This window comes from Harpia harpyja, chromosome 4, assembly GCF_026419915.1.
Source record: "Harpia harpyja isolate bHarHar1 chromosome 4, bHarHar1 primary haplotype, whole genome shotgun sequence".
In the NCBI taxonomy this organism is placed as follows: Eukaryota; Metazoa; Chordata; class Aves; order Accipitriformes; family Accipitridae; genus Harpia; species Harpia harpyja.
In genome coordinates, this window is record NC_068943.1 from 71,758,718 (window position 1) to 71,779,311 (window position 20,594).

At 43.7% G+C, this 20,594-nt stretch overlaps 1 protein-coding gene across 1 annotated transcript in view; it reads right to left on the minus strand.

The window, feature by feature from the left end:
• The window catches only part of AKAP12 (A-kinase anchoring protein 12), a 32,300-nt gene extending 12,053 nt beyond the window's left edge, over window positions 1-20,247 (minus strand). The window contains 3 exon segments of the mRNA XM_052784727.1: window positions 10,328-10,514; window positions 20,043-20,120; window positions 20,122-20,247. Of these exon segments, the coding sequence (XP_052640687.1) occupies window positions 10,328-10,514; window positions 20,043-20,120; window positions 20,122-20,181 (325 nt within the window). The 5' untranslated portion in view covers window positions 20,182-20,247.
• Between the last annotated feature and the right edge of the window lie 347 nt (window positions 20,248-20,594).

Here is a 20,594-nt window from a genome sequence, read left to right on the forward strand (position 1 = left end):
AGCACAACTAGAAGCAGCAATAACACATTTGAACTCACTTTTCATTTTAAAAAGGTTACTAAAGAAAAACTGATGTGCTTATTTTATTACTATTTTTGGAGTCTTATGAATCAAACATTATGTAGTTGTATGCTGAAACTATACAAGGAACAAGGCAAGGAACCGCTTTTGTATCTGTGTTCATTTATTCCTAGGTCCAGAAATAAATTCCTTGTCATTTCTATCGAACTATGTAATTTAACAGAAAGCTTATCACGGCTTAATGGGAGCTCACAAAGTTAGAGGCATTTCTTCAAACACTAGGGTACATATCACATATTTTATAATTATTTAGTAACAGGTACTTCAATACATTCTTCAGTTTTTCTACGCTAAAAGTAATTTTTGTGGCTGAACCAGCTATGAATTTAAACACTGATCATTTAACATTAAATAACAGCTTGTTCATGAGCAAGACCTTTTAACACCTCTGGTGGAAAAAAAGGTCTGTAGAGTCTCCCCTTCCGTTCTTCCTCGGTCCTGCATTAATGCCAATGTGCTTACCCTTAGACATATGGAAATATGCATCTCCATCTGACATGGCTTAGATAAAGGCAGAACAAAAAATGGGGCTGAGAGCCAGTGGGGAATGCTGGGTCTAAGTGGGAAAGATCAGGAGCTGGAAGGCAGTAGGAGCGGAGGAGAAGCCAAAAGGCACTCGTGACTCACGCAGGCAACTGGTGGGCAGCTAGAGACGCAGCTTTCTAAGGGTTCCCCTTTCCTCTTGCAAACAGTCCCTGGGAACGCAGACCTACCATGTTGAAAATCTTGAGGTTTCAAAAAAATTGTAAAAAGTTTATAGTTGCAGTTGAGGCTGCATTGCTTTTTTAATGTATTCCTAGAACACAAATTTAGTGTTTAAGAGGAGTTTCAAGGTTTTATAGGTAAACAGGATTACTGTAAGAGCGGAATATATAGAATATGAATGCATGAGGTATTCTATTTTCAAAGTCAGAGATAAGATGCAAGACTAATGTATAAAGGCATCTCTTCATATTCATGATAAGCATTCAAAGGATTTTTGCTTATTCTATTTATAAAATGATGTGTTCATAACACCCTAAGATAAAGACTATGTCTCTGTAAAATGCTTTGCAGGTGAAAAGAGCTGAGTAACTATTACAAAATCTGCAGGTATGGGTATGTATTAAGACAGCAAATGCAATCATAAAAATAGGTAAGACAGAGTTTAGAGGCATGGTGATAAGCTTTCAAAACTGTTAAATCAGGCTGACAGTAATTAGGTCTTCCTCGTGAGTCCAGCAAACATGCTACCTTGCAATACTTCATTGAATAAATTGCAAAAGGAAAAACTAACCAAAAAAAAATTAACTGACTGAACATGTACTTTTAATATCAATCTGAAAAGCTGCAACTATGCTACACATGTGTCCTGGTTTCAGCTGGGATAGAGTTAACTGTCTTCCTAGTAGCTGGTACAGTGCTATGTTTTGAGTTCAGAGCGAAGAATGTTGATAACACTGATGTTTTCAGTTGTTGCTCAGTAGTGTTTAGACTAATGTCAAGGATTTTTCAGCTTCTCATGCCCAGCCAGTGAGAAAGCTGGAGGGGCACAAGAAGTTGGCACAGGACACAGCCAGGGCACCTGACCCAAACTGGCCAACGGTGTATTCCATACCATGTGACGTCCCATCCAGTACAGAAACGGGGAAGTGGGGGGCAGGGATTCGCCGCTCGGGGGACTGGCTGGGTGTCGGTCGGCGGGTGGTGAGCAATTGCACTGCGTATCATTTGTACATTCCAATCCTTTCATTATTGCTGTTGTCATTTTATTAGTGTTATCATTATCATTATTAGTTTCTTCTTTTCTGTTCTATTAAACCGTTCTTATCTCAACCCACGGGTTTTGCTTCTTCTCCCGATTTTCTCCCCCATCCCACTGGGTGGGGGGGAGTGAGTGAGCGGCTGCGTGGTGTTTAGTTGCTGGCTGGGGTTAAACCACGACAACATGTCACACTTCCATCACTCCCTCATAGCACAGGGTGGGTATACTTGTAGACTTAGTCCAAGCACTACCCCTTCAATTCCACACACACACACAAAAAAAAAAAAAAAAGCATATAACCTGTCCAGAAGGTATTTCATCCCCAAGGTAACACAGAGCTTGGATGTCAGCTGTTAAGTGACCTGCTGCTGTTGCTCCCAGTCTCTACTTTGTCCACTTCCTTCACATTTAAATCCCTGGAAGAGTCTTTTAAACTGAATTTCTGATGCCCTTCCTCAGCATTTTTGGACAGAGATGCCATTCAGGACATCTGTCTGCATGCTGCCAGCAGGCTGCCACCATTGTGTGACAAGCCTGCAGTGCAATATACATGCAAGTCATATTTTCAGAAGATATACCCCAAAGAGCATTTTTATATCCAGTGGGGCACAAAAGAAACAGAAGACCGAAGAAGTCAACTGTACACACTGAACTTTATATTTAGCAGTCAGATTCTTTAATGACATTTTTATTAACGACACTCTTGGTGCCCAAACATTGTTAGCACACTTCTGAATGCAAAGCAAACAGTGACTAATTCCACTTGGAGAGATTTGGAAGTTATTTACACAAGGTATTGTTGTGTTGTTAAGAGTACTGTAGTATGTCACTACCACAGGTATTTTGGCAAGACAACTGGCACTTTCTGAATTAAGTCATTGAATTTGAAAGCATCTTTAAGAAACACAGGAGAGCCTCATCAAAATACCTACCAGGGAAGAAAAATAAATCTAGTAAAACACTGCTATGAATAAAATTTCTTTAGGTCTGTCCTGAGCAGGGCTGCACTTCACCAGCTATGTGCTGGTCAAGAAAAACAATACAATAAAAATATATCCAGAGGCAGTGATAAAAATCAAAGGTGATATCATAAAATTGATTCACTTTGCTACTTAAGTCCACTGTGGCTAAGAACTAACGCCGAAATTCTATTTTAACTGCTTACGTACCAGTTAAGCTTTCAAACATTTTTAATTGAATCAAGGTGCTGCTTGTGTTTTAATAACTGCAAGTGTTTTGTTTTATTATGAAAGAAACATATGAGATTGACAGTCTTAGGGAATCAGAAGTGCTTGATTTCACCACTTCATAGGTAGCTTAGTCCAAGGCAAGAATTTATTTCTGTTTTATCAGAAGTATACCGATCAGATGTTGGAAAATTAGTATTTTCAGAATGACTGAATTCCTGTCTCATCCCATTAAAAATGAAATGAAAAAATAACACTTCTCCTTTAGTAGGCTGACAGACACCGTTGGCAGTGCAACTCAGCTGCTCCCACCATCTCATCTGCCTCTAGAAGTGAAAATGTGTTTCTCCCCTGGTAGCTGCCAGAGAGTTAAAAAAAAAAAAAAAAAAGCACTCCGACTGCAAGAGTTAAATCCACAGCACTTCATGTGCTCGCAGTCAACCATGTCAACATCTGGAGCTGGTTGACTTTTCCCCCTAAGGATTTGCAGCACGGCGCTGGATTTTTTCCATGAATTCCCTACATTCTCAATCTCTCAGATGGATGTCACACACACCCAGCACCCGCCTCGCAAACTCCACCGGCCATCAAAAGGCTCCAGAGTACTTTGTGCTGTTTTCATTTATTCAACGTTTAAGTATTTAGGGCCAAATCGTGCTTTTGGTCACATACACAATATTCTCAGTAGGTTTCCATGAGTGTAAATGAATGACAAAGCCGTAAGGCTGAAGGGGTATTTTACAATCGTTTGCTTCTGTTGTACCTAGGTTTGCTACGAATATGACTTGTAAAAAACCACCTACTGCTGTAAAACTCACATGACACAGAAACCGGACAAGGCAATTAAAAAAAATAATTTGAATCGAGTGTCCATGATACACCAAGCTTTTATTTGTTAAATGCAGTTTTTCCTTAACTACACAATTCTTCTAATTATTATTAGAAACATTTAAAGACAAAGTCAAGAAAGGGTAAAAACTGATAAGGATGGAGAAGCAGTAATTAGAAAACAAAACACAGTTCGAAATTACAGTATCTATGAAAACTTGCCCTGAACAGATTTATTTAGAATAAAATAGCCATTTGGAATTATTAGTGAAATTGAATACTTTAGCAATTAAAAGAAAAATTAAAAGCAATTAAAAGCAAGCTGTGCTTTTATGTTTTCATTGCAGAGGGCAAGAACTGCACATCATACCACAAATCCTGATTCATTTAACCACAGGTTTCAGGTGGTTTGGTTTAATAAATCAAACAAACACACCACCCACTTTGCAGTAACAAAATAACACAGAAATATGTCCAGGTGTTACTCTTCTAACAACTTTTTTTTTTTTTTTAACTACAAGGTTTAAAGTCTGACACTGCTGCTTCTCGACAATGTATTTCACAAATTCTTCCTTCCTTTCCCCACTATTCACGATATTTGTTTCCACTTCAATGTACAAATAGTTCTTTCATGGAAAGCACATACTACTCCCTTCCCCATTCTATTCACTCAATTATTTCTAAGGACTGACTCGCCATGTTAATTGTGGGGAGGGAGTTCTTTCAGAATAATTAAGTAATGAGGGAGGATTTACAGAGATTTTTGCATGCTAAATTTCACACTGCATACATGCAATTCATGAGCTTTCTAACCATGTTGTTCTTTCAAAGCTTTAGAAACAAATACCATTAAGTTCACTCTTCAGTTCTCTCATACTTGGGTGGCAACTGAAGAGTTATGTTTTAAAGTCTCACATACTTTTGTGTCCATTTTTAAAAACGGAAAAAAAGGAAGAAGTTGCAAAATAACTGTAATTTTCCATGACTTAGAACTCCTTCAGAAAGCAAAAGCAACATCTCCAGAAAAGGACACTGTACATAATCTCATATGAAATTAACTTAAAGGAAAGCACAATCATTTCCGCTGTGATGCTATAACATTCCTCGCAAACCTTTATTTTTAGAAGATTTTGGTTTAGCTGTGCATGTCTGCTCCAACCTAGAGACCAACTTCTCAAATTCCAGCGAGGGAAGTTATATATTTCATTCATTCAAGATTTTAAGATATTTCTTCTTTCATTTCAATGTTTCAAGAAATAGCACTAAAAATAAAACAGTGAAGTTCTTCTAAAATTGGTTGGTTGGTTTGTCTTTAAACCAGAAGGGTCATTACCCATGGCTTGGATATACAGTTACTGTATTTAAAGATTCTTCATTAAATGAACTCACAATAGTAAACTGCTCTCAAACCAGTCCAGCTGTTCTGCTTGGGAACCAAACCGGCATTCTACAAATATTTATGAAATTTTATGGTTACCCATGCTGTCCATGTCTCACATTCAGTGAACTGATTCTGCTTTTTAAAATAAGATGTATTCACCAAGCATAAGACAGATGCAACACTAGCACTTGGGTATTTGAGGGAGGGGAAAAAACAAACAAACAAACAAACAAAATCTGCTCCGCTAGGAACAAGGACAGGATAAGCAATGCAGGTCAGTAAACAATTGGGATGGTTTTGAGAACCCCTAATGATTAATGAAGATGCACAATGAAAAACAGATTGAAAATTTTCTTTATCAGAACGACTGCATAAAGAGTAACACAAACATCATAGACAAACTCACCACAAAGGAGATGTAGCTGCATCTTGCATGAATTAGACACGATCGCTTAAGACTCCCGCATACCAATACGGAGAGGTACTCTGTCCCTTCAAAGAAACGGTGATTTGTACTACAAGCTAGATGCTGTTCTTGCAAAACGCACTATAGAAGCAGTTGTGCTGCAGTGAAAAACCAAGTTTCCACAAGAACTATTAAATAAGAAAAAACTCAAACGATCAAACTGTGCAACCCTATAAAGAGATTGCTTTTGAAAAACAGTTTAACCTTTAATTACTAACAATAAAAGGAAATAAAAACCAAAAAATAGAGAACCCTTGAGGAAAAGACTCAGCATGTGATAAGCTCATTAAACATCAAGTTTATTGAAAACCCTATTGTAAACAGGGGTAGGATATCTCCTCCCCTACTAACTGATTCAAATCACGTTCAGTCCTCCCCCAGGTCAGCTCCAAACGGAGCCGGACTTCTACAGACTTTGTTGTCAATATGTATTGTAAAGCTAAAGCATTTTGCATGAATAAACCCCACTATTTGTTGAATTCATTCACTAGCTCTAGTAAATAAAATATAAGCTAGTAAATAATTATTAATACAATGAAATAAAAAAGATTTCCTAGATTGCTAAAGACATACATCATCAATCTGAGAGAAATTCTGATGCAAATTAGTTATCTTTAGGGGGGGGGAAAAAAAGTGGGTTTTGTTTATTTAAATTTCATAATGCCACTTTGTTTCCCAGAGAAAGACACAAGTTTGCACAAAACCAGCGGCGCAAGATAATGTTTTTTCAATTTTAATTCTTTGCTCCTCCAAATACTATTCTCTTTTCAGACAGCTCAATTGGTTTACAGTGTTAGCTCTCGCACTGCAGTAGCTCATGCACTACTTTCTTAAATAAGATGTACATAATTTGGTGCACACAGCGTCGAGTTTTGGGTATCACAGGCTGGGACCCTGCTGCCACCCATGCATGTATACCCACCCCCACCCCACCCCCCGCCACGGTGTTAATCTCCTCTGGCTTTTGCTTCATTAAAATTAAAACAGCTATAGAGCAACAGCTTCATTTCTTTCATGCAAATATTTTTACGACATATAAACGATGCTAACTTCTGCATTTCCTTCAAGTTTAGCTCTTAAGATATTTTACTGCCTTATTGCTTGATTAACATAAAATAGCATCAGCAACGCAGTCACCATCTTTTCCTTCCGTTCCTCAATTTCAGATACTATGTCATATTCTGGTACTGCAGAAAACAGCCTAGTCAGCCTCCTCAAATTTACAAAAGCCTTCTAATACAAGCACCGCATCAAACGTCCAACCGAGGCGACACGAAGTTTTAAAATTTCGGAAGCCTTCCCTCGGCAACAGTTCTGGCTGTGACAAAAGTCTGTAAGCCAGGCCGTTGAAGCCCCGCTGCACGCACTGCCAGGACATCTCCAGTGAAGTCAAACACTACTTCGCAGAGTCCAAGGCGCGCTCCGGCACACGCGCCACGGCAAGCCACGCAGCATGACGTCCCCAGACGTCACACACCCAAACCCGGGCGCTAAACTTCGCCACGCCACGCCGCCTTACCCGTCATCGTTACGGTCCCCAGCATTTCTGACCTTACGCTGATCACGAGAAACGTCCTCCCCACAGTCTGAGATTCCTCCGACGTGCGTGGCGGGGGACGCCGGGGCGGGAGGGGGCGGTGCCTGGCCCCGCCCCGCCCCGGGGTGGTGCCCGGCCCCGCCCCTCACCCATCCGTCTCTTCTCCCCCCGCGGCACGGGCGGCTGGCAATTAAAATCACTGCGCCTCGACGTACCCCTCTTGAAACTTTCGCTGCAAGTATTTATTGGGTTGCCCCCCCGCCACGAACAGAGGAGATTGCAGCTCTGCAGCAAGGAACGGCCGCTCTCTCAGCGAGGGACCGCTTCAGTCCCACTTCTGTAACGCCTTCTCCAGGCGTTTGCCACGCGGTATCCAGCCCAAACCTCAACAGAGGCCAGCTAAAAGCCCCAAGTAGTTTACCTCTCATAAACAACAACAAAAACCCCATCTGAAACACTTTTGTTTCTCCATAGTGAAACCTTTGCTCCTTTGCCTATTAACAGCCACTTAGGGGTTGGGGTTTTTGAATTGGAATTCTCTACAACGCTACAACAATTACAAATTGTCACAATTTCTGCTGTCCAGGGTTTCAGAAAGGTATCACTCTCAATACTTGCGGTGTGGTGATGTAATGCTCCAGCAGCTCTTACTGCTAGTAAAAAGGGACACAGTATGATAAAATAAAATGTAAAGGATCAGTATCTGACATAGGTGACCTCCCGTTATAGCAACGATACTTCCGTGGATTATGTTGGGTATCTCCAAAGTGCTGAAGATACACAGATACCTGGGCCAGCCGTTCACAGCCTTTGTCTGTGGCTCTGATTGCCAGCACCAACTTCCCAGTTAATTTACCAGAATTCCCAGTTAATTCACCAGACTTCCCAGTTAATTCAATCTGATAGTGGCAACTTTGACAAGTCTGGATCATGTCTCACATGGTCTTCTGAAAGTGAGATTCAAATAATGACAACAAGAACAAACCAAACAACCCAAAAAACCTTCAGTGATAAACATTCCTTTACTGTAGGCAATTACCCGTGCTGGCCCCAGTGCTCAGCATCATGATGCTTTATTTCTGATTTTATAGACTTTGCAAACAAGATGAAATAAAGAATGAGTGGGGAATGTGAAGAAGTGTAGAGCTAGAATGATATATTTCTCTATGTGGAGAGATTCCTCTGCATGGAGCGTTTAAGAGATACCTCTTCCCCACCCTTATTCATCTGCCTAAAGGCATGTGGACCAGACTCTGTAAGGTCCAGAAGGGTGGATATAAACAGTTATGAATGCCTGAACGTAGTCTTTACTTGAAGAACTACCTTTTCAATGCTTGACCAGTCAGGTTTTATCTGTCTCTATGGATGATGTCATTTTCAGCTATTGTTACCAGAAAATACATGTTGCATCACCTCCATAAAGGGCTTTTTTACTTTGAGAGCAAACCCGTAGAATTATTTTCCCTTTCGCATAAATTATGCTACCACATAGGCTTGGTTCCACTGACAACCATAAAATAAATCCCGATTAAAACAACAACATCACACAACCACACAAGAGATGACTATCAAAGAAAGCAAAGACTTTTCAGGCAGCCTACTCGCATACAAATTCCTAACCCTAACTACGTCCACAACACACCATGCATTTGGTCACATGTAACTATCTGCATTCAAAGGGACTTCTCACGTCTTCTTCATTACACATCCTGGGAATGCAATTTCTGTACAACTGAAGCTACAACCCAGAATTATTCAACAAGAACTATAATCTTTGACTATCAACTTGAAATTCATGCCCTTTAAAGGCCTTCTCTGTTACTTGATCCGGAAGCTGAATACCAACATGAAATCTTCTGACACTACCTCAAATCATCAGGTATTTCCTCTTCCTTCATGACTCTGTTTAATGAGTATCCTCTCTCCACCCCTATCCACCTGAGAGTAAAATTTTAAAGAGAAGCAGTGTTTATCATGAGTGAAAGATAAAACATGTTGCATCCCATTTTTACAGTGTCAAAAGCCTCTACCAATATGATTTTTAAAAAAAAAAAAAAAGAGCACAAAAGCTCAGCATAAAATACAGCAACCTTCCATTGGGATAACAGCGTTACGGCAATTAATCTGAAGACGTGGCAAAGAATTGCCTTTACTAGAATTCAAAGCCCAAAGTACACCAAGGGCTACACAAATGCCTTAAGCTGCTCTACAGGCTGGCACTGAAGAACATGCTCCATCCTACCCTTTCCCCATCGCTCCCCTGCTCTCCCATACCACCATCAGTCGCCTGCTCTGACTCCCTCCCCCTTGCCACCCCTGCCAAAAAGGTCAGCGTGCCGGCTGATGGCCGAAGCGCATCTCTCACTGCGCAGCTGTGAAGGGGAGCGGAGGGAAGGGAACAGCAACAAGAGGCTCACGAGGGCGGGAGAGGTGGGCTGCCAGTTTGCAGAGCAGAAAGAACAGCACGTTTCTGACTGTGCCGCAAGGCAAGAAAGAGATTCCCAGGGCAGAGCAGACAGGGGTGCCTACGATGAGGAAGGTTTTGTGGTCAAAATGCAAATTGGAATAAAAGCAGTAGGAAAGGGAACTTTAATCAAGGTAGAGCCAACAGATCAGTGGCCTGTCCCTTCCTGTGAGTTCAAAATATGTTTATTATCATTAATATCACTAATGAATGAACATAAAAGGATTTCTGCCCTATGAAGGAAGGGACAGGCCTACGCAGCAGAAACTCCTAACATAAGAAGCAGAAACTGAGCTGTTCCTTCAGGTGAATGGTTGAGAGACTGACAGCAGGCAAGCAGAGTGACCGCAGGGTGCGCTGAGAGCAGAGGACCACCCTAAGGGGGAGCAGGTAGCATCCCCCACCACGGACACTGGCAGCTTCACTCCACAACCCATTTGTCATTGGACCTCTCTCTGCTATAGAGAAAACATGTCCCAGCAAAACAACACCCTAAAAGAAGCACTTGAGCAACCAAGAGATCACTTGAATAACGACCTGTTCACTAGGAGACAGCTAGTTGAGCCCCATTTCAACTTCTCACTCCATTTAGCACCCAGGCCTCTAGGCTCTGTCCATTGAACACAGGTTTTTAATTACCATTTGTTCCAGCAGCCTCTGCTTGCTCTCTGGGTGGTTCTTGGTGGGGCGAAGCCACCTCCGGCTGCTGTCCATCCAGCTCCTGAGGTGCTGTAACAGCTCCTGGCTGCTGCGGTTCCTGCAGTGGGGCATCATGCTCCAAAGCGTCTTCATTAACATCAGGTACTGGTAAACTTGCATCTAAAATCTGCGTATTGGTTGAAGGATGGTAGGGAAGGAGAAAGAGAAAAAAAAAGGGAAGATCAGTATTAGGCCAGTTTTTTTCCCCCCACAGGATATTGTTCTTTCATTCTTATTTTGCATATATACACGCAAGCATTTTGGGAAACAAATACTTCTGTGCGGTATTCCTCCTTTTCAAAATTATTAACTTTAATAAATCAAAGTAATTCTGTGAGAAGAAAACCCAAGACATAATCTGGGACTATTTATTTTATTGTTCTCCTGCATGAAATATGCAGAAGCAGCAAGTTTTACAGAAAATAGCCTATAACCTTGTGCAGAAATTGGTTTCTAGCATGAAGGAAAACTCCAGGATAACGTGAATCTAGCCGATGGAAAGCTGTTTTTCATTCTTCAAAATGTCTGACACAACTGCTCTGATGTATGCATGAATCCTGTCCACATTACAGCTTTTGGTATCACTCCTCTGCTGATGTGCTTATCTTATCATCATAAACAATACAACTACAAAGAAACTGAACTATTCAAGGCAGAAAGCGGAATATATATAAATATATATATATATAAAAATCCCATGAGGAAAGCCAGTGAAACTGGGGTTAAAACTAGAATTTTGGGGCCTCAGTTATTAGGCAGAGATTATTCTTACAGGGGGGAAAAAGCTTGGCAATTCTTTGAGACTCTGCACTATAATACTTTAAATATTTTTTCTAGATTTGCTAATGTGTAAAAAAAAAAAATCTCTTTTTCAGCTTCCACTTTTGATACATTGTAATTATTTTCAGAATTTGTATTGGCTTGCCATATAACAAGAAAGATGCTTTTTAAATAAAAATATGCTTCTGGAAGTATGAAATGTGTTGTTATCATTAAAAGAATACCTCCCTACCCTTTAATTATTTGTTTAATTAACTAGCTTTCCAACCAATTGTATTACCTTCCAAGAGAAGCCATTTCAGCTAATTAACCACGTCTTAAATCTCTATTCCTGAAGTGTAGGTTTAAATTTCCTCTGGTAGAACAGCAAACCTTAATTACATATCATTGTCTTATAACTCAGCTGTACTCCCCAAATACTGCCATCAAAGCCCTGTTAATTAAGCGAAAGAACCACAGATACATCCCATCTTTCAGTGTAATGCAACATCCAAACGCTTGAAGCGCCAAACTGGGATCAGAAAGGTGCCACATTCCTGACGATTCTCTTCCAAAACCCACTAAAAGAAGCTTCTGAATGCGGAGATCCATTTATTTATTTTTATTAGCAATTAGCCCGCTGCAACGGAATTTCAAATCAACATACAAAGTGCCAGGCAAACAGCTTTCCTCTTATCATTCAACCCCCTTTTCACGCACCGGGCAGGATCCGAGAGAAGCACCTACCGCCCCCCCCCCCCCCCCCAGAGGCAACGAAGCGTGCATTTGGGTTGCCAGTTTTCAGCTCAGAAGCCCTTAATTAAGCCAAATTGTTTCCACCTGGCATTGCTGTGCTCCTCAAAGCTGCCTTTCACAGCCACATAATCCACCTCACGAAAAAGGACCCCATTCGGCTCTACTGCCAATACCACAGATGGAATAATTTGGCTTCAGAGTTTTCACATGCTGAGACCAGATATTAAATAGAAGAAATACGGAATGGCTCAACACTCAGATTACATTCCCGCTTCTCACATCATCCTCCTCATAAATCTAAAACACAGGAACTCAGGAGGAATAAAAATGCCACACCACCGAACAAAGGCATGTACACTCTGGGAAGCTCTTCTGCAGTTGCACACAGCGTTAACTGAATGGTAGTAACTGATTAAAGACTAGCAACAACTAGACACAGAAAATAACAACCTACTTCTTAAAGGGCTTTCAGATTCTTCAATACAGATTTATTAAAGGACAATTTTTTTTTTAATAGTAAATTTTACACATTCATTCTTGTAAGACAACTGCTAGTCCTGCAAACACAAGAACAACCTTAACTTTACTGGCTCTAAGGGCACTTGGCTATCTGAAGACAAATCCATGGATGGATTTCAAGATGACACCCTCAGAATTAGCACCAACAATTCTTTGAAGTCACAAGAAAGGCAACAGCACTGAATATCTTAGCACTCCTCACCTTATTCAAAGATCTCCTTGCCTTTCTTTCCAAACCTCCCCCAGTCAGCAAACCATTTTAAAGCTAGAGTCATACATATAGACATACATGTATAGACACGTAAAGTCTACCATTTGCCTAAGTGTCTAATATGGACGTGTGGACTCTGCAAGGAACCCGGGTACAAAGGGACTGGGTACCCCAATGCAGTACAATTCGTCTCCTTTTTAAATTGAGCCCTGAATGTTATGACAAAATATTAACTACGGTAACACTTCCCCAGCTCTGAATTTATTTCTACACTCATCATGCATTCAGGAAAACGGTTACTATATATCATCCCAAAGATTTGTGACCAAAATTCAAAAGTCACTGGATCTAGCAGATAACCCTTTGGATCTCTAAAATGCTGCGATATCTTCTAGTACAAAGAACAGAATTAAATGTAAAAACATTACTACATATAAGACTATAAGCAGTTTTTATTACCAGCTAGTATAATTACAATCCCTGTTCACTCTGTATATAAATTGAGTTTTGAAAGCAGGACCCATCAGTCACAACTGAGTAAAAATGTAAATACATGAAAAACCTCAGTATTTTCAAAATTTGACCAGACCTGCAGTATAACCCTACCCTGCCAGGGAATAGGGACCTTTTTACCCCAGTCTCTTGGGAAAGCGTTTAATGAGATTCTTGGCCATAGGAAGGCAAAGTTAGATTTTCAAATCAAGTGTTCTGCTTTAAGTAATTGAATAATCAAAACTAATAAAACAATAGTATTTTTCACAAATTAAAATGCGTGCAAAGGAGAAGAAAATATGCATCTTTGGGGGGATTGTAATATGAAGAGACACAATAGCATCGTTAGTTGTTTTTTTTTTTTAAAAAAAAAAAGCTTTCTGTTCTGAGAAAAGTTGCTCAGGCTCTCTGTGAGGGTCAGTGGTCTCTCCCACTGCATTAGTCCTCAAAAGAAACTAATTTCAATTTTCACTCACATTAACTGCTTCATTTCTCTGAAGGGATCTAACCCGCAGTTTAGCCCAATTATGGCTAATTTAGTGAGCTGTTGTCTTAATTCCATTGCGAATAGCTGTAAAGCTTAGACAAATATAAAGTCAAAGTTTAGAGAGATGGGTGAAAACCTTAAAGAAAAAAGTTAACGGTATTAGGAATCTCGTTATTCAGCTCTGTGTATTTATCTCCAGGTAATAAGACATGACAGTTGGCAGGTTTATCAACATTTATCAGGTTTCTGCAGCACACATTCATCCCTCTCCTTTGATTATTAATTAATTTATGAATGTGTTGTCTCATAAATGCAGGAGAAACCAAGGGGAACTGGTTATCCGGATCACTGATCCTTCAGCTTCTTCATTCCTAAAACAAAGGGCCATCAGTGAAACAACACTTCAACTTCTGTCATGCCACTACTATATATCATACATGTATTTTTTTAAAGATTTCCTTCATATCCACCACAAAGGTGGAAGCAAAGGGCAGACACACAGCTAATGAGACTAAAATGCACAGGGCTTGTGTGTCTGCATCAGCAGCTTCTGCTCCATTTTGCATATAGCGTTAGGTGCAACTGTTGGACCCCGCTAAATGCATACAAAATTAAAAATGTATAAAGAAAACTAACACAGAGAATTACATGAGATATGGATGAACAGCAGGTCCCCGATCTCTCCTTGTACGTTAGCGCACGCTTCATTCACGCGCTATCCTGGAGGGGCTAGCAGCACCCAGCTTCTTCCCCCACCAGCAACCACTACCATTCCCAACATTCCTCGTACCAGACCCAAATCATTCCAGGGATTCCTCGCACCAGGCCCAAACACACCAGAGTTAATTTTGCCTCATTCTGTTAATCCTGCTACACTGATTCTACATTAGATTACTAAAATAGCCAGATCCAGCTGTCTGAACAACTGAGCAAACGAACATAATGGTCTCTGATATTTTTCCTGAAGTTTAATGTTGAAACTTTGGGAAAGCTTGCAGCACTGTTGGACTGCTCAGGGGGTCTGCTCTTAACATACACTGCTTCATTAAAGAGATCTTCAAACACCAACATTTGGAAAAAACCCCTGCATTTAGGTCATTCCAACTCTTTGTTCACAGCAGTTTGTCTTGTGTTGCATTAGCTAAGGCATCAGAGGTTCGTGGGACATTGCAAATTCCAGGTGGAGAAAACGTAAGGCCCTTACTCTATAAGGCACATAACAGCATACTTAATTTCAGTACCTTATTTCTGGGTAACATCTCCTGCAGACAAAGCCAAGAGCCTTCTCCTTACCTTTCACTCCCTCAGATCTATCCTCTTCTGTCCCAACTCTCAGCCTGGCTTCGTTGTATCACCTCGTTATGGATGACTACCTTCAAAATCCACATGGCTAAACCAAACCTGACAGGTTTTGCTCCCAAATCATCTCGGTGATCTCTTTTTGCAACCTGTGAAGGAAGCATTACTCCCAACCTGTCATTCTGGTCCACACCTTAAGCCTGATCCAACCCGAGCTCCTTCTTGGGTCTCCCACCTTTCAGCGCTTTCTGCACAGCAGTCCTTGAACACCACCTTACCTAAGCATTCACACAGGTACAACTCACCCAGACGCTAAGGATCAGGTAGAACAAGGAGGGAGCACAAAGCAAGTTACTCTCCTTTCAGTAACTGCAACCAGGGCTTGCATTTCCAACCAGAAGGCTTCTCAAGGACACTCCTCTTTGCATCTCGTTAGCCTCTATCACATCAAACACAATTGCCTTGGCTTTCAAAGTGCCCAGACACTCCCTCTACCATCTTCCTCTTATCTCCTGTACGATTAGGGGGTTATTTCACACTTTTGGTGGATCCATGACACCAATTTCCATTGTGCATTTTTTAAATTAAGCATTTTTATGCTTTCTCCCCAGCCACCCCACAGGCATGGGCAGACCTCCAAATCTCACCACCTAACTACACCAGTCTCTTCCTTCCCAGTTGGAAGGGAAGTATGTAAAGGGAATCGGACCCTGTTGAACCAGGAGAACCCTGCAGCCTCATCATTCAGGCCAAACCCCTCAAACTGCGGCTCTTAGAGACGCAGCCTAGGGACTTCCTTCTGGTACTTGATTAAGCTTAGTTTTACCATCGCTAATGTAGTATTTTCAGGCTGACTCAGCTCCCTCACCCGAACGCAGTTGTTTAAACAGCAGATGTAAGTCTGTCCCAGCTGTTATTTGTCAGGCACTCGGACAATAAGACGTTCTGACATCTCAGCTGGTAACCTCTTTAGAAGAGACAGTTCCAAATATTTACTGTCTAGCAGACACTTGCTCTCATTACAACGCAGGTAGTATAATCAAATTACTATGCAGAAATGGGAACCATCCTGAAAACACCATTTGAACGACTCACTGCTCTTGAGCAGGGGCCCTTGCATGCCAGCAAGCCAGGAATTCACCACACAACATTTTAAAGCCATCAATTCCCATAAAAGATTCTCTCTGCCAAACCTAGATTTTGCTGCAAGCATAGCTTATTAGCATGCCAATATTTTTCTGGATTCTCTCTTTTAAAAGTTTCCCTACTTTGTTTCAGGTAGCTGTTCCAACACAGCTCTGCTCCTTCAGCAGGGCCACAAAAAGAAACCTGTATTAGAACTGGCACCTTGAGCTTCTAAATAAAATAAAAGCGGGGTGGGGCAATCGCAATTGCTTTAGCCAAGATGTCGGCAGGATGACGCAGCTCTCCTTGCATCACCCGCGTGGCTCGTAGCTGCTTTCCGCCCCACGGGACCTCGGAGGGCACCGCTGCGAGGGGAAGTGCGCTGGCATCTTTTTCCAGCTCTGCCTGATGCTCAGCATCCAAACGGGAAGCGTGTCACTGCTACGAACAGAGAAGGAGCTCACAAGATGGAGGTGCCCGAGCCAATCTCGCCATGTGCTGCCACCAACAGTAATGTCACCCAGCTCCCTGCCCAATCCTGGTCACAAGGTCCTGCACGCTCCCCTGCACCTGCTGCTTCTGCTGTCCAAGCCCCAGAAGCCATACATCTTGCTAAATCAGCAGAGAATGACCTTGCCAAAGAAGCTGAACAGCTTTCTAGGAGGGGGTTAGCTCCTTCAACGAGCTCACCCGGTGCCACAAGCAGCCAAGGGCAAGCTGCAGGTGCCCCGGGGAGGAGGCAGGAGCACAGGACCCATCCCATCGGACACCTCAAAGCTTTTGTCAGTCTGGCACACCTGAGGTTTGTCTGGTCTCCTCTGTGAGGCAAAAAAGATCTTGTTCCTACTTCTAGCACTATTATTATTGAAATCTGCTAAATCCTGCTCAGGCCAAGCTTCGAGGCCTCTGTGCTGCTCAGGGCAGTCTGACAAGGAGGTTTCACAAACAGACAGGGTCTACCAGCTCACTGCCACCAGCAGGGAAAGTATTTTACATTTCCCCTCCTGCCCTGCTGCAGATGCTTGCCTTGTCCTGGCTCTGGGTCTGCATCTCACCTGGGCGTCATAGGAGTCAAATGAACTCATTAATACATCGGGGAACTGACCCAGAAAAAAAAAAAAAAAATCCTGTGTTTCCTGAAGGGTTAGTGAGTTTAACCTGCTTACAGGAAGGCAAGGCAAGGACTAGACACGGTGTGAGGTGGGACTGCATCATCCAGGGCAAGACAGGGAAGAGGCATAGGGGAGGAAGAAAAGGAGGGGAAAAGAGTATTGCTGCTCAAACAGCAAGGAGATAACCCCATCAGACAGATCAGCCTTCTGTGGGACCACACCCTGTCCCTTGATTTCAGCAGGACTTTGGGTGTCAATTCACAAATCCCATGAATCCAGTTCAGGCATGCAAAGGGATGGGTGCCTCCAGCACCCTCCCCAGCAGAGGGGCTTCCTGCAGCAGCGGGGTGCCTATGCAAGATCAGGAGCAGCTCCTCCACTGCCAGGGTTTAAGCCTTGTCTGCTACAGTAAAAACCCCCACCACTTTCAAGTCCCAGTAACATGCTGGGCTGGAAACTCTGAACCTGCTTTACATGTAATTCACCAGCAACTTGTGAAAGGATGGGGTGAGGTCCTCACAGCTGAGGTCCCAACCCGCTGAGCCCGCATTTCACCTGCGGTGCTTGTGAGCCAGCCCCCAAAGGCTCCTAGGATCTCTCGCACTGTAGACCAAGTGCTTTTACAGGGTCTCTCGCATCTCCTGGGCTGTGGAAGTGAGAAACACTGAAACATGCTCTCCCCCTTCCAGTAACTGGGACACCTCAGAAGCTGGTATCTGGCCAAAGAGTCACATGTGAATCACAGAACAGCTTAAAGACTAAAAATTTGGCCCGTTCTAGAAGAAAAGGCAAAGAGGTTTTTTGGCTTGTACAAAATACAAATATATAATGAAAGAAACTTGATTAAATATTTTGAGGAATTTCAAGTGACAAAAAAGCACAACTGCTGTGAGATTTTATAACCTATATTGGACTAGTTGCCTAGACAATTTGTCTGTGATTGACTTGCCAAGGCTCACTCAAGTTGGATTCCATTAAAGACAGTTTTCAAAGTTTTTCTTCTAAAAGAAGGGGGTTGTGGTAAGCGTTTTAGTTTGGAAAGACGCAAGAAAGAAGACCATCCTTCAAAATGTCCCCCTTCTGCAAACAAATTAGCTCTTTGGCAGATTTCTCCAGGGGCATTGCAGGATCTGGTAATTTTCAAATTCAAAGGGCTGAAAGTAATAATGATGAAAAATCGTGTCACAAACCTGCGTGAAATTACCTTACTGTAGTAAGAACAGACTAAACGAGATACAAAAAAAGTATGATCAAGCTTCATTAAAAATTTGTTTTTCTTTTTATTTAGTGTAATGGAAGGCAAAAATAGCTGTTTTAGACGAACAGTAGTAATAAAACTTCTTACAGCAGTAAAATGATAACAGAAATTCCCCACACCTTTAAACAGTTCTACAAGGTAAAAATCTATTAGAAAACATTTTTCCTAAAGCATAGAAGACATAAAACACAGTATTAGTAATAATAATCTACATTTGAGAACAGCATCAATGGCATTCTCTTTTTTTGGGGTTTAGTTCCCATAACTGGATAAGTAGGGCTATGAATGTTATGCCCCTTCTTCAAAGCTACATTATGTTCATTTTTAAACAACTGCAGTAGCCAAATGCTTGCCCTCTATAAATTTACTCGTGTCTAAATTTCAGCATCTGAATTCTACGATTGCCCAACACAACTGCTAAATGTTTTGTTAACCAACACCAATCCCTGACGCTTATTTGGTTAAAAAGAAAATAAAATAAATCTCAGTTAATTCAAAGTTCATTCTCAATGTGGTTTTCAAATCTGTCAAAACATGCACAAGGAGGTCTAGTGGCAGCCAGGAACTATGGGAAATTCAACTTGAAAGTTAAATCTGAACCACAAGGTCAAAGAAACAAAGTCATAACCAGTTCTCAAGCTCTAACACACCCACGCACCAGCTACAGAAACTTCTGAGTGTCCCTGCTCTGAGGACCCAAACTCTGAAGAGCCTACAGAAGAGGATCTCGGTATAACGTGGTATTATTGCTCTCCTAACAAACTAACGCCTAACCCCAAAGCAACGCTCTGTCAACACGTAGATGCACATAACCTCCCTTTCAGTCCCAGAATCCCCTAAACGCGCCTATTCCAGAGGGATAAATGGCTTCATTCATAATCTATTTTTAAACACCAGACATGTTTTAAAAGAATTTCTTTCAATTCTTCAACGGCTTTATTAAAAATAACACATACCTACAGCTCCTTTACTCCCTACTGGCTGAGAGTTAGCCAGTCACTCCCCTTCCCCCCCCCCCCCCAAATCGGTATGACACCAGGGAGCACGAAAGCCATGGCTACGGCCCACCCGGGGCGGGGGGCTGCGGCTCAGGTGAGCCTGGGGCTGGGGTGGGGGGGTGACGTGGAGGTGCAGGGACACACCCCCCCCCCCTCACCCCCGGGGCTGGCGCCCAGCTGAAGACACCGCAGAACCGGCGGGCTGGCCGCGCCCCGACGCGCCTCCCACCTGCACCCTCGGGGGGGGGGGGGGGGGGCTGCGGAGCCCTGGGTACCGCTGCGAGCCGGCTGCAGGACCGCAGTCAGGAGGTTTCTTGGCGCAGACCCCGCCGCGGGTGGGTGCGGCCCTTCTCCCCCCCGCCACGGCCGCACACAAAAGCGGCGGCCCCCCCCCGCTGCCGCTCTCGCCCCCCCGCCGCCGGCGGGAGTTTTATGACTGCGGCGCTGGCCATGGCGCAGTCCCGGCCCCGCAGCGGCCACCGCCGCGCCCCGGCTCCGCGCCCGGCCCGGGGGGGGGGGGGGTGGTCGTCGGCCGCGGCAGGTGCCCGCCGCCGCGGCGGGAAAGTTTCCCCGGGCCGGGGGTGCGGCGGCAGCCGCCGCCCCGCGTTTCCTCCCGGCTCCCCGCCGCCCCTGCCTTACCTTGGCGGGCTCCGCCGCCGGCCGGGGCGCCGCCGCTTCTTCTGCCGGCGGCAGCTCCGGGGGGGGGGCGGGGGGTCCCGGCGGCGGCCCCGTCCCCGTCCTGCGGGGCGGGCGGCTCGGCGGAGCTGCCGGCGCCCATGGCGCTGCCCCGCGGTCGTGCGGAGGAGCCGCGGGCGGAGGGGGGGGCTGGCGGTGGGCGGAGGGCGGCGGCGGCGCAGCCGGGAATGAAGGAGCCCGGCTCTCCGCAAACTCCTTTAGGGAGCGAGAGGAGGGGAGAGGAAAAAAAAAAAAAAAGAAAAAAAAGGAGGGAAAAAAAAAAAAAGAGCGAGCGAGAGCCAGCGAGGAAAATCACCTCCTCCCCTGGTCCCCCCGCCCGCCTGCCTCTTGCTCCATCACATGAGCAGAGCCCCGGACACGCCTTGCAGCATCAAACCGGGCTGATAAGGAGCGGCCAAGGGGGGCAGCGCCCAGCCCGCCGCCCCGTCGGCCGGGGGCCGCTCCCCTCCCGGGCACCCCCGGTGCTGGGGGCACCGCCCGGCCCCCGGCCCTCCC